Source organism: Amyelois transitella, chromosome 17 (assembly GCF_032362555.1).
Source record: "Amyelois transitella isolate CPQ chromosome 17, ilAmyTran1.1, whole genome shotgun sequence".
Taxonomy (NCBI): Eukaryota; Metazoa; Arthropoda; class Insecta; order Lepidoptera; family Pyralidae; genus Amyelois; species Amyelois transitella.
The window spans coordinates 336,244-349,595 of NC_083520.1; the positions used below are offsets into that span (position 1 = coordinate 336,244).

General features: G+C 35.9%; 1 protein-coding gene across 1 annotated transcript; it reads left to right on the plus strand.

Annotated features, from left to right (window-relative positions):
• Positions 1 to 9,424: 9,424 nt before the first annotated feature.
• On the plus strand, positions 9,425 to 12,260 carry LOC106139607 (protein charybde-like). Its single transcript, XM_013341082.2, has 3 exons — positions 9,425 to 9,796; positions 10,207 to 10,552; positions 10,805 to 12,260. Exons 1-3 carry the CDS (start codon positions 9,742 to 9,744, stop codon positions 10,887 to 10,889), a joined length of 486 nt encoding a protein of 161 aa, XP_013196536.1. The 5' UTR covers positions 9,425 to 9,741; the 3' UTR covers positions 10,890 to 12,260.
• Positions 12,261 to 13,352: the final 1,092 nt, after the last annotated feature.

Here is a 13,352-nt window from a genome sequence, read left to right on the forward strand (position 1 = left end):
CCACGTTCAGCTGTTTGGCTTGATGATAGAATTGAGATCAAAACGGTGATAGGTTGCTAGCCCATCGCCTAATAAAAGAATCCCAAGATCATAAGTCTATCCCTTAGTCTCCTTTTACGATAGCATTACGTTGATAAAGAAACTAATGTCGGTTATCGTCCATTTTGAACTTGTCACTATCGTCAAATACACCACTACGTCGAGAAAAAGCAATGAAAAATCTACAAAAATTGTTAAGTTTTTTTTTTTATCGATATCGATAATTGTCCATCACTACCGTATGACCTACTGTTTGCGCCGGGTTTGCCCCTATTTCGGTTGCTAAGCGAAATGCCGTTACTACGGCCTCGCTATCAGTACTTTTTCAATTGTATTATTGTAAGGTTAACGTTTGACAAACGCTTTGGTTCAAGATTCGATACTTAGGTATCCAGCAAGCTATATTTATACATACATACTTATCACGTCTTTATCTCTTGCGGGGTAGACAGAGTGGACAGTCTTGAAAAGACTGAAAGGCGTGGTCTTTCAGTCTTTTCAAGACTGCCCGTGTGTTCCCAGCACCAATATAAAAAAAAAACCACCCCATCTCTTTCCCATGGATGTGGTAAAAGGCGACTAAGGTATAGGCTTATAAACTTGTGAATCTTCTCTTAGGCGACGCGCTAGCAACCTGTAACTATATGAATCTCAATTATAAAGCCGAACAGCTGAACGTGGCCTATCAGTCTTTTCTACACTGTTGGCTCTGTCTACCCGCATGGGTATAGACGTGATTATATGTATGTAAGTAAAACCTTATTATGTTTGTATGTGTGCACAATTGAAGAGGAATGTTATACCTACTACTTATATTAAAATTTGAAAGTTTGTGAGAATGTCAGGATGTCAGTATGGATATTTGTTACTCTTTCACGCAAAAGCTACTGAACCGATTACGATGAAATTTGGTATGTAGGTAGCTAAAGACCTAGAATAACAAATAGGCTACTTTTTATCCCGGAGTTCCCGCGGGATTGATAGGGTTTCCATGCGGACGAAGTCGCGGGCGGCCTCTAGATTATATTTTTGAAGTTACGATTATATCCGCCTGTTCTTATATTACGAATACAAAGATGATAACATATATTTTTGTATGTAAATATGTATTAGCATTCAATATTTCAAGGCTATACTGATAACAATTCTGCAGTAAATACACTGACTGACGTTTCCTGGCTTGATAAATGTAACTGTTATAATTTTATTATCTGAATTAATTTGGTTAAGCTCATTGACTCACGTTAACACGTTTTTATTAATTACGGGCAAGACAGCACTAACTAGTTATATATACGCAAAATTTCATGAAGTGTGACACACACACTTCATGAACAGATTACAGACAGACAGTGTTACGGGTAGGTACTTAGTTATATATACGCAAAAATTCAATGAAATAAGTATTTTTCTGAACCAATGTTCAGAAAATACTTAACTCGTGAAGAGACATCAAACAAACAAATAAACTTACTTTCGCATTTATTATATTAGTTGGGATAAGCCATTCCCTTGATTGACCTTACAATCTGTGAAGGACGAGAAACATCTGGCACACACTATGTCATTTCTTCAGTAACAAACCAGCATTTCGTTGCAACTATGCAATAATTATATTATTATTTATTATTAAAATAGCACATTTGATCGCTTCTTTAATCGCCTTCAACGTATTCCTTTTAGAAATCCACAGGAAAGAGATGGAGTCATATAATTCTAATGTTTTGGGAACCGCGAGGATACTTTCCAAAAAAAAAATCTGTGACTTTTTAACATACATACATACATACATACATAAAATCACGCCTCTTTCCCGGAGGGGTAGGCAGAGACTACCTCTTTCCACTTGCCACGATCTCTGCATACTTCTTTCGCTTCGTCCACATTCATAACTCTCTTCATACAAGCTCGGCGGTTTCGGGTACTTTTGACCTGACCCTTTACCAGGACGTCCTTAATTTGATCAAGATACGTTCGTCTAGGTCTTCCCACTCCGACCTTTCCCTCCACACTCTCCTTGTATATCTGCTTAGTCAACCTGCTTTCATTCATCCTCTCCACATGACCGAACCATCTTAACATACCCTTTTCTATTCCTGTAACTACATCTTCTTTCACATCACAACATTCCCTTATCACGCTGTTCCTTATCCTGTCACTCAATTTCACACCCATCATACTCCTTAACGCTCTCATTTCCACTGCATTTATTCTGCTTTCATGCTTCTTTTGCCATACCCAACTTTCACTCCCATACATTAATGTCGGGACCAACACGCCCCTGTGCACAGCCAGTCGAGCCTTTTTGGATAGTTTCTGACTGCTCATAAAGGCATGCAAAGCTCCATTCCCATGTTCGACTTTTTAAAATGAAAAATATATTTGCAGCAGATTACATACAGAGATTATTTAATATCTCATGTCAGTCATACATACATATGATCACGTCTATATCCCTAGCAGGGTAGACAGAACCACCAGTCTTGAAAAGACTGATAGGCTGCGCTATATAGAATAGTGACAGGTTGCTAGCCCGTTGCCTAAAAGAAGAATCCGAAGTTTATAAGCGTATCCCTTAGTCGCCTTTTACGACATCCGTGGGAAAGAGATGGAGTGGTCCTATTCTTTTTTGTAATGGTGCCGGGAACCACACTGCAGTCATGAGACATTTAATAATCTCTGTCAGAAATGATTTAACCAACATGGATAAAAATAAGTAATTCCAACGTCAATATAGAAATGTTACAGTCATTGTTTCTGATTTTACATCACATAGGAATCTTGCGATAACACAATGTATTTACAGAACTATGTCAAAATGGTATTAGAAAGTTATCAATCAAATGAATCACGTAAAACTAAACATTTTCTTTGTAACTATATATTTTCATCGTGGTCTAAAATATAAAGCATCAATATCTGTTCTATAGTATCGAAATACACTGCCGACCTTCATTGCCGACTCATTTTAAGTACGTTTCCCAAAATTGGCAGAAGTTTTTGAAGTAGCGAAAAAGGGTCTGTTATGTCCTTTCTGGCAAACTAATGCCAGATTTACAAATAATTAACTGATGTGATGTGAAAACTTCAATATGAATCAGGTTTTTAAACGGTATGTAAACTTCGTGCCGATGGTTCCCGACATAAATAAAAAAAAAGACCACTCCATCCCTTTCCCATGGATGTCGTAAAAGGCGACTAAGGGATACGCTTATAAACTTGGGATTCTTCTTTTAGGCGATGGGCTAGCAACCTGTCACTATCTGAATATAAATTTCATCATTAAGCCGAGCAGCTGAACGTGGCCTTTCAGTCTATTCGGGACCGTTGGCTCTACCCCGTAAGGGATATGGACGTGACTATATGTATGTATGTATAAATATACCCTGGGTTATTCTGTAGAGGATGCTGCGTGCGCCCTTTTGACTAAAAACCTGAATTGGGTCCTGACTTACCCAATTCAGGTTTGTATTCACACGAATCGACTCCCGTCTGACCTCCGCAATCTTTGCAGAGAAACCTAACACAAATTGGACCATGGCAAAAGTTGCATTAGATGAATAGAATAGAATAGAATAGATTTATTTTCAAAATTGGATACAAGGTATCACTTATTGACGTCACATAACTTAAATCTAATCATAACTACTACCGCTTCCAAAGCGCATGTGTAGAAGAAGCGGCGGAACAAACTACACTGCAGCATTTTCATAGGACGTCAATTTACAAATATAGATCTCTTAAATCTAAATCGTGGACGAATGCACATTGTCTACATTAAAAAACATGTATGAATGAACATGTATTAGATGAATGTGCCTATTAATGGGTAGTAACGACAGATTTTTCTCTTGTCACGAAGAAATGGCTAGCTGGGAAATGATATTAGGCCAGTATATTAGCAATGAGCGAGGTAATGACTAGTTGGCTTCGTAAATCACAGGGAATTGCCTGTAATACCAGTAATCTGACAGGGACTGACGAAAATTATTGTTTCTGTTACAATATTTTCGGTAATTATAGGCGAGGTGGAATAATAACTTGGGCTTAATTATGATGCACACTTTATTCCCCTTGATATTGATAAGACACGATAGTATACGGTACAGTATTATGATATCAGACTGGAGTCGAAATAAGTCATGTTTTAACACGAAGCGAATGCAGGGAACAGAATGTTTACAGTTAGAACGCAGAGCTCCTCCTTAGAATGGTGAAGAATTTGTTGAAGAAAATGCTGCAGTGCAGTTTGTTACCGCTTCTTCTGCACTGACGCCTTGGAAGCGGCAGTAAACTTAGTTTAAAGTAATTTATTTGACGTCAACCAATGTTGTTAAACCACACGTTTTGACAATTATTAAGTGATATGAAGTATCCTATAATAATGAATAAAAATTTTGAATTAGAATTTGAATTTTGGTGAGGGTGAAACGTGAAGCCAGGACGACGATAATCATTTCTTTCATCATTATACTTACTTTCAATCTGTTTGTTAAAATACTTACACTATCATCAGAGCAAAGGGAATTCTATATAGGGAATATTTTCCTTCTCTTCCCACTTCATCATCCTCCAGAATCAGTAACAAATGGTGTTACCAAAATTTCCTAGGCAAGTTGGTGTGATTCATTTTGATGGGAACTTACAACATTAAACGGAGGTCCCGGGTTCGAATCCCGGCGAGGGCATGATGAGAAACGAACTTTCTCTGATTGGCCTGGGTCTTTGATGTTTATCTATAGAAGTATTTATTATAAAATATGTTATCGTTGAGTTAGTATCTCGTAACACAAGTTTCGAACTTACTTTGAGGCTAACTCAGTCTGTGTAATTTGTCCCGTATATATTTATTTATTTATTAATGTCGTAGGACAATAAATACCTAAGAATTCAGTAACAGTAAACTTATAGATATGCTCATACATAAATAGTCACTACATTTTGGTCAAGTCAAAAGATGAGTTGCATTTAAGAAACTTATCTGCAATTCTAGATTTTACTATCACTCATAATAATAGGTACATTTACATCATAATTATCGAGTGGTACTACTAAAGCTTTATCTTTTCCATCAAAATATCAGTATAAATAAAGTATTTTGTTGTTGATAATAATACTTTGTTCAAAATTTCTTTAAGTAAATTATTATTCTGTATATCTATTGAATTAAGATCACATTCTTTTAAAACCGTTAAAAATTGATAGTAAGTTTATTATTCGTATATATATGTACTTAATTGGAATCTTAAATTTATCAATAAAATTAGTGTCTATTCCATTAATTAGGACAAGTCATGTTATAACTTATATCGATGTGAATTTAATTGAGTTTGACATTATAATCAAATTGGTCGCCATTTTGCATAAAGACAAACATGTCTGCTCAGTTATCTAAATTCAAATAATCATTGCACTATCTAAATTGCTAAATAGTATGTCAGGGTATAACTTAACGACCTCATATCTCATGAGTAAAACAGATAATTCATTTAACTACTGATAACCTATATTGAGGGCATTATCTGTTATTTTTGCACGACGTGTGAAATAAAATAAATTAACGTTTGATATATATCATTTATTTTTATCACAGTAACAATTTGTATAGGTACATGAAATAGATAAAAATTATACAATTCAAATCACATTTTGATGAAGAAAAATGCCTTACATCTAAATAAATTAAACAATTACAAATTAGCGCTTATAAGACAATAGCATCAATTGATGATGATAATTATCACGTGAAAAAAAAAAAGCTTTATAACCCTTATTCTATTTCATTTAAGGAGCTAATACAAGAACACATTGTATTAGAACACAATAGATACACACGTGTTAACCTAACTAAGAAACACGACATAAACAAAACCACTTTAAAATTGCTAATGAATTGTTGCCTAAACTTAGCACAACGTTAAACGACTTTAGAATACTGATCACGAACTACAGCCAACATACAAATGAGGCTACGCATCTAAATGAAGAAGAATATGACTCCCAGCCACTTAAAACTAAAGTTGAGACATCTGAATACGATCGTGTTACCGCTTAACACAAAACATTTGCTACCTTTAAAGATAAAAATAGTAGACACAGTGAGGCCATCTAATGCATTATGGAATGGCTAATTAAATTTCGTTACGAACCTTAAGTTGAGAAATATGTCTTCGCACACCAATAGCATTCAAGATAAATGTTTTCTTATAAATATGTAAATGAGTGAGGTTTTATTCGTTTCCATTTTTGCATATTGTGTTAAACTTTCCGAAAATAAGACGGTGCGCAGTTTGGAACAAGTTTAGGGACAGGTTGAGACATGTCGAAGCTGTTTGACACGCGATAGGTTTGGGTCCAAAATTGTAACTCGGTTTAACTTTTTTTGTGGTTGTGAAGGGAAAAGGACGGATACAAACGAATTTATTGGGTATCGGACAAATAACTTTAACAATTGTATTTTCTATTTTACTTTTATAATGGGAATGTAAAAATTTATAATAAATATAATAAGTGACGGAAGGGCAAGTTTTGGCAGGAGAACAACATAACATCAACTTCTCCAAAGGACTCTTCGTATTGGATTTAAGAATGCTTCTCTAAAAACCGTAACATCCAAAAGGATATATAAAAATAATGTTACTACAGTAAATTTCGTAATAATTCTATTTGGGAAAAAATTATGAACAACAAAAGAAATAACAACAAAAGAAATAAAATGGTCCGAAAGCAATTATATCTACAAATAGATAGCCGTAATAAAGTAAACTGACAATAATGAAGATAAACCAGCGAAACGAGACGCAATGTTTAATAATTTAGGATACATCAATCTACCGATTATATAAAATAAATTGAGTCATTTCACATGACGTGAGATGAGCGTGTGCACATCAGACGAATGCTTACACGTTATATCACAAACAAAACAAATGAGGTAGGTATCATGTAGATGGTTAAGATTAATTTCAAGCGTTTCATCTTTCTCTTGATTTGGATCCTTGAAGGATTTAACTAAATCTTTCACCTGCCTAACGTTGTACCGTTTTTATGATCTAAATATTATAAGTAAAAACAAGATTTTTTCGGCATTTTTTTTTTATAAAGGTGTTGAAATAATCCTAATTGTCAATTTAATACCGCAGGCAGGTAACGGTGTTTACTGGGAAAACGGAGGAACCGCCTGCACCAATATTGTGCCAAGCGGTCCCATCATTTCAGCAGTTAAAAAACATGACAATCTATCAAATAATCGGAATATCGACGTGTAGTTTGATTCGCTCCGGCGTGAGTCACGACGCCCCAAGGCCGCGGAGCCGGCCGGCGCGGCGTAGCAACCGCTTTTTTCTTTCTCTTTTTTGTACCATTGTTTTTGTGGCCAGTAGCCGGTTTGATGTTGCCATGTAAATTATGATATTGTTCCGCGAGATCATTAGAAAGGCACGAATAATTTTTTTTTGATTCGAAATTTGAACATTATGAAGATGGAATTGACTTAGAATTTGTTTTTATACAAAATTTGATTACAATACGTTATTGTAGGTTTGATAGATTTTTGTTTGATGCTTGCCTTGAAGTTTTATAATTATTTATATTAATCTGAATCTAAAACTACTATAGGTATATGTATTTACTTGAAGAATTACATAACTTTGTGGGATTGTAATTAAGAATGAAGATGTACGAGTAGCAAATAAATTTGTTTTATCACAATTTACGAAACACTAAATTTTAGAGCTTTCACTACAAAAAAACTAAGCACCAAATTTTTGAATATCACACAATATATTTTACATGGAATTTAGCCAAATTGCGTATCATTAAAAGGAATTGGTAGACATGGAAAGAAGGAAGTTGGTAGTAGAGAAGCTGCCAAGTTTTCTATTGGGTGATGCAATCTGCCGAGCGTATTGAATGGCTTCAGCGAGGTGCTTCTGATGATTGGTTCTGCTTAACACGGTATTTTCGGAATTTCACAAATTTTCAGTTACACTTGTACAAATAATATAGGAGCATAAAATGAATAATCCGACTTTTCAGAACACCTGTATCAATTTATTTTTAAGTATCATTCTGGAAATTTCACTTTATTAATTATTTATAATTACTGTGTTTTTGTTTGTCCTCTTTATTATTTGAGTAATATTCTGTATTATTATTATAATTAGATTGTTGAAAGTAATATTGAATTTCATGAACGAAGTATTTCTTTTATTTGAAATTCTACTTTGATACGATAAAGGTATTAAATAGTTTGCTTTAATTTATATTTCTGATAAATTGTTTTTGAATAAATGACCCATATAAAATAATATCAAAACATTCAACTCCAATAAAATGAAACAATATTTGTGATATGATAGCACAAAATACCTAATATTTCGCTCGCTTCAATATTTCTGACGACATATTCTAAATAGATTTAATTTTCTGTAACAAGTCACCTATCTTATAAAGATATTATTTGAAAAATTCTAATTTAACCAAAAATCTTTATCTTTTCATTTATAACTCAATCAATTCGAGATCACCTTATTATTTTGCAGACATCATTTGTTTATCACAATTTATATCTACATCCTCATATAGGTACGTTATCACGAGTACCGTTTACGAGACAAACCGGCTAGTCATATCGACGCCTGATAATAATTTATACACTGATTAAATTTGAATAACATTTTAAATAACATCAACTTGTTTTTGTAAAACTTATCAGTGTACTTACTCGCTTGACTGTTAGTAGTATTATAGAATTTTTTTATCTCTTTTTCATTATGACTTATCGAACTAAAAACTTGTCGGGACTTGTTTAAAAATTTTACCAGTGTGTTGGATTTTGATTAAACTTTAATCTCACTAAAGTTAAATAAACTTTATACAATTATATTAATAAAATTGATCAGAAACCAGAAAAAAATCATTTTTTCTTAATTTTCAAATTGGAATTGATAAAGTTACAAAGATAAAGAAATGAAATCGCACTATTCGCTTGTAGGTAATTAAAACTATATACAATAATATCGCTAGAACTAGTGAAACATCATCGGTATACAATCAAATTGAAACAAAGGAACGGCTGGGGGCCAACATCGACAACACTACCGAGACAAAGAAAACATCAGTTACAGAGAGTCCTTGATTGTTCTCAACAAATTCACTTGACTGTTTCTTTTAATCACGGATTTATGGTTTATAACACGATTTAGATAAAACAGTTCTAACAAGAACTGGAACAAAGAAGCCGGCCGGCGTACGGCCGGAAGCCGGCACAGAGCGACGCGGAGACGACCGCCGACCACCGCGCCGCGGAGCAACTGGCGCGCGGGGCCCCCGCGGTCGCCCGCGGAGAGACCCCCCGCTTCCCCGCCCGCGGCTCTCTATATAACTTGCCGCGCTTCCCCGTATCGTCAGTCCGTCACAGAAAGCGACAAGGGTCGGGTGGGTCGAACAGTGAGCCGAGGGCCAGTGACGAAGCCCTAAGGTTACGAGATCAGATCTGATGCGGTCGTGATACCTTCGGACATTTTCAATTTCCCATCGATCTCTCCACGATAACTAGTCGCCGGTAGTGAAACCGGTTGTTCAGTGCGAATTCGCAGTACAAAAGAGACTTGTGATATTTTTCTAGATTTTAAGTTCCGCAACGGAACACTTTAATTTTTTGTATTAAAAGTGTACAATATAAGCAAAGATTTGGAAAACATGGAGATCCTGCCGGTCACCAACCAGTTTAATGTCGGATTCAATAGTGAAAAAGGTGAGTTGAGACTTTCTATTCTTGCGGTGGTGGTGGTGTGGGGCCGGCTTTCTAACCGGCCTCTGTTGCTATGCGGCGCGCGCAGTCTCCGCTGTCGGTGGAAATCATTTTTCTCGCGGAGTGACAGCTCGGGCCGGGCTTCGAGTCTCTGAACGTCATTGCCAGCTGACACGTCAGCTGTTCCGCGGCGATGCGCTCCCGTGCCCCGCATCTGATACACTCCAATAAGATTTGGTTTCGCATTTTCCCTTTTGTTTTGTAAGTCTTTGTTGTTCGATTCGAAAATTTAAACAACTGAAAGATATAGTGAAGTGACAGTCAGTTATCGATAGTTTTATAACTTTGCGAGATCCAAATTAAAATTTGGAATAATTGTTCGAAATTTTAAACGCTTTTCTGTATTGTTTCAGCATGGAACGGTCCGACCTGGAGGGAGGCGCCAGTGCCGGTCCCGACGGAAGCGGCGCTGGCTCAGAGGTTGGAAAGAGAGTTACGGGCCGCGAAAGGAGCCAGCGAACTAGCCGCGGCCGAAGTCTTGGTCCCGGCAGAACTGCTCTCCAGGGCTTCTAGACAAACTATTGCCTTGGCAGAAGGCGAACCTTGCGGATCCAGAGGGACGGCGCTCATCGTCGACGTCGGGGGAAGAAGATTAGCAGCTTTCAAAGTAGACCCCAGCACGGTCACGACGCATGAAATCCATTTACATCTGGAACACGACACGACGAACTGGACTAGCCTGTTGCCGCAATTCTTAAAGTGAGTATTGTGATTAGATTTTTTTTCTATATTAATAAGTAAGTAGGTAGATAAACTTGTATTTTGCTCACCTTATCGACGCTGATATAATTATTTAATCAAAACAATGTTTTATCGTTTATTATTGAATTTACAGTTTCCATTAGTCTATCAATATTTTTTTCTTACAAGATTCTTTTTAGATTTTCTGAATTAGGACCTAATTTAAACTTTGTCATTTATCAATGTTTCTAATGATTTCTTTCTTTCCAGAAATTTGACTCGAAGCGGCACCATCATAATCAGCCCCCAGTTCACGATAGAAAAGAAGAAATTGTTTCGTGGCCAGGCCGAGTAAACCGCCTGTGATACAAGCGCGTGACGAGCGAGCCGACTGACTGCCCTCCTCGATCTACGTATCGTTATTTTAAATATCAATATTATATATATTAATTATTATATATTTTAATAAGATAAAAAAGCACAGCGTGATATAAAATGATTAGTTATAGAGTAAGCGCGCGGGATCGCGTGCGATTTTAGTTTGCGGCACACGGCGCGTCGTCGGCAGCTAGTGATGCGACACGCCCTTTGTGTTGATAAAGTGTCGATGTTGCGTCGCTGGAGGCCGGCGACGCGGCGGGTGGCGCGTGCGACGGCGCGCGGCGGCGAGCGTCGATCTCGACCCTTCTCCTTTAACCCTTCACTTCCCTCTGCCCACCGTAACGCCCGTCTCCTCGCGCCGCCTGTACTTATGTTAATCATTGTTTGTATTTTATTATTGGATATTTTAATGATTGTGAGTCTTGCTGGTTGATGTGTGTGTGCCGTGGCGGCGCCCGGTGCGTACCCCTGATCTCAGTCGCCGCCGCGCGTGTGATACTGATACCCTGAACGATTTAGTCTTAGGTATTATTTTTTGTTTCGAGTTCAATTCTATTGTGAAGTTGTAGAATTGTATTTTCATGTATTGTAATTGTATTTATTAGAGGCGACCTCTCGAGAGGTCGGAGATATGTGGACGTTTTTAATTGTACTAATTTGTACATTTGTTTGTGATATTACGTTTACAATGTGTAAGTAAAATGAAAAAATAAAATGATAAAAAATATACTTTTATGGATGTAAGAACTTGAATGAGAGATGTATCTTAGATTGCCGTAGGAGACGGTAGCAATAAGTGAAGAGGCTAGCTTCGCTGGTCTCTCAGAAGAAATCGATCTCAGGATATATTATGATATAGTTATAAAAAGTATTAAGTTATTTAAGTTAATATAAATGTGTAATTTTTGTAATATTTGTTTTCTATCTCTGCGCAAATTTGCGTACTGTGTGGTCCAGTGGTTGACCAGAGACTTGTACTAACAGTACATATATTGACGAGTCATGTTGCGATCAATGCATTTTCTTAATCCAGTGTATTACTACCTTAATGTAAATCAATAGACTAACAGTTTTTAAACGAAATCTAAATGTCTGTAGGGTCCAGTGTTTTAACGCACAATATCATAGTACTAGAGTTCACTTTCATCAGAAGAGATTTTAATATGCTACAAGAACATTTTACTTCTAACTTAAAAAATAAAATTGTCAAAATTTACAAAATTAACAATAATAATAATAAATGTATCAATTGTTTGTTATTGATATTTATTTGATAGAAATTAAAAAAGGAAATGTAGAAATTATTGAAGAAAAAAAAAATTGAATACATAGTTTCAATAATGGACGCCATTGTTTCAATATTACTCACCTACTCCTTAACCTTCCATTATGCTGAAGCACAGTTCATTAAAGTAAAACACCAGCCGGTTCTAAATAAAGAACTGAAATATGACACATCGAAACAAAGAAAAAAACAGAAAGACATTAGCGTACATACATTACCATAAGACCCGAGCTTACTAAAAACAAGTTGAGTGGCAGTAATAGACATAAATTTATGTAACCGGCTACGTGTCTATGGTCGTTCACGAACCGGTCAGATGACTCCGAGATTGGAGCACCCCCATCTCTAAAGAAACTTGTTTTGTTTCACATTATATTTGTTAGAATATAAAAAAAAAATAAAGATAATTGCGTTTTTACGACCTACCTTACAAAAACAAATGGTATAATTATGTAAATAGACTGGGCAATATAAATAATTTTTATCATAAAACTAATTCTTATATTTAAAGACTTTATATGCATTATAAAAACAATATACGACTGACGGCCTCTGTGGCGAAGCGGTAGTACACTTGTTTGATGATACCGGAGGTCCCGGGTTCGAATCCCAGCCAGGGCATGATGAGAAAAGAACTTTCCTGATTTCCCTGGGTCTTGGATGTTTATAAGTATTTATCATAAAATATAGTATCGTTGAGTTAGTATCTCGTAACACAACTCTCAATATTACTTCGGGGCTAACTCAATCTGTATAAAATGCAGTACATCTTGTGGTTTTATTATGAACTGCAATCGAGATATTCACATCACAACATTTATAGACCCTCATTCGTCAGATTAATATCTCCCACGAGCCTGGACCGAATGACAGCTGATATAATTCATGATAACAACTCGTAGACATCATTGGCTGGGTACCTACAGACAAACATCTCTTTGTACAAAAATGTTTGGACCGTTAACCACATTAAGTGTTATTATTAAGAGAAATACTTATATGGTGGAACATCTTTTCGTAAATATTATGAAGAGAAAAGATTTAGATTTTTATTTGTAAAAGATTCAAATAAAAATTTCTGAGCCGTTTTTTATGATGATCACAGTATCCTATATAAACTGAAGCGATGTCTATAATCGCATAAAATTAATC

Bases quoted from the DNA above. Each gene is read 5' to 3' on its own strand.
- LOC106139607 (XM_013341082.2), top strand. From the start codon at position 9,742: ATGGAGATCCTGCCGGTCACCAACCAGTTTAATGTCGGATTCAATAGT. The intron at 9,797-10,206 runs GTGAGTTGAGAC...GTATTGTTTCAG, and splicing joins CGGATTCAATAGTGAAAAAG to CATGGAACGGTCCGACCTGG. The intron at 10,553-10,804 runs GTGAGTATTGTG...CTTTCTTTCCAG, and splicing joins CTGTTGCCGCAATTCTTAAA to AAATTTGACTCGAAGCGGCA.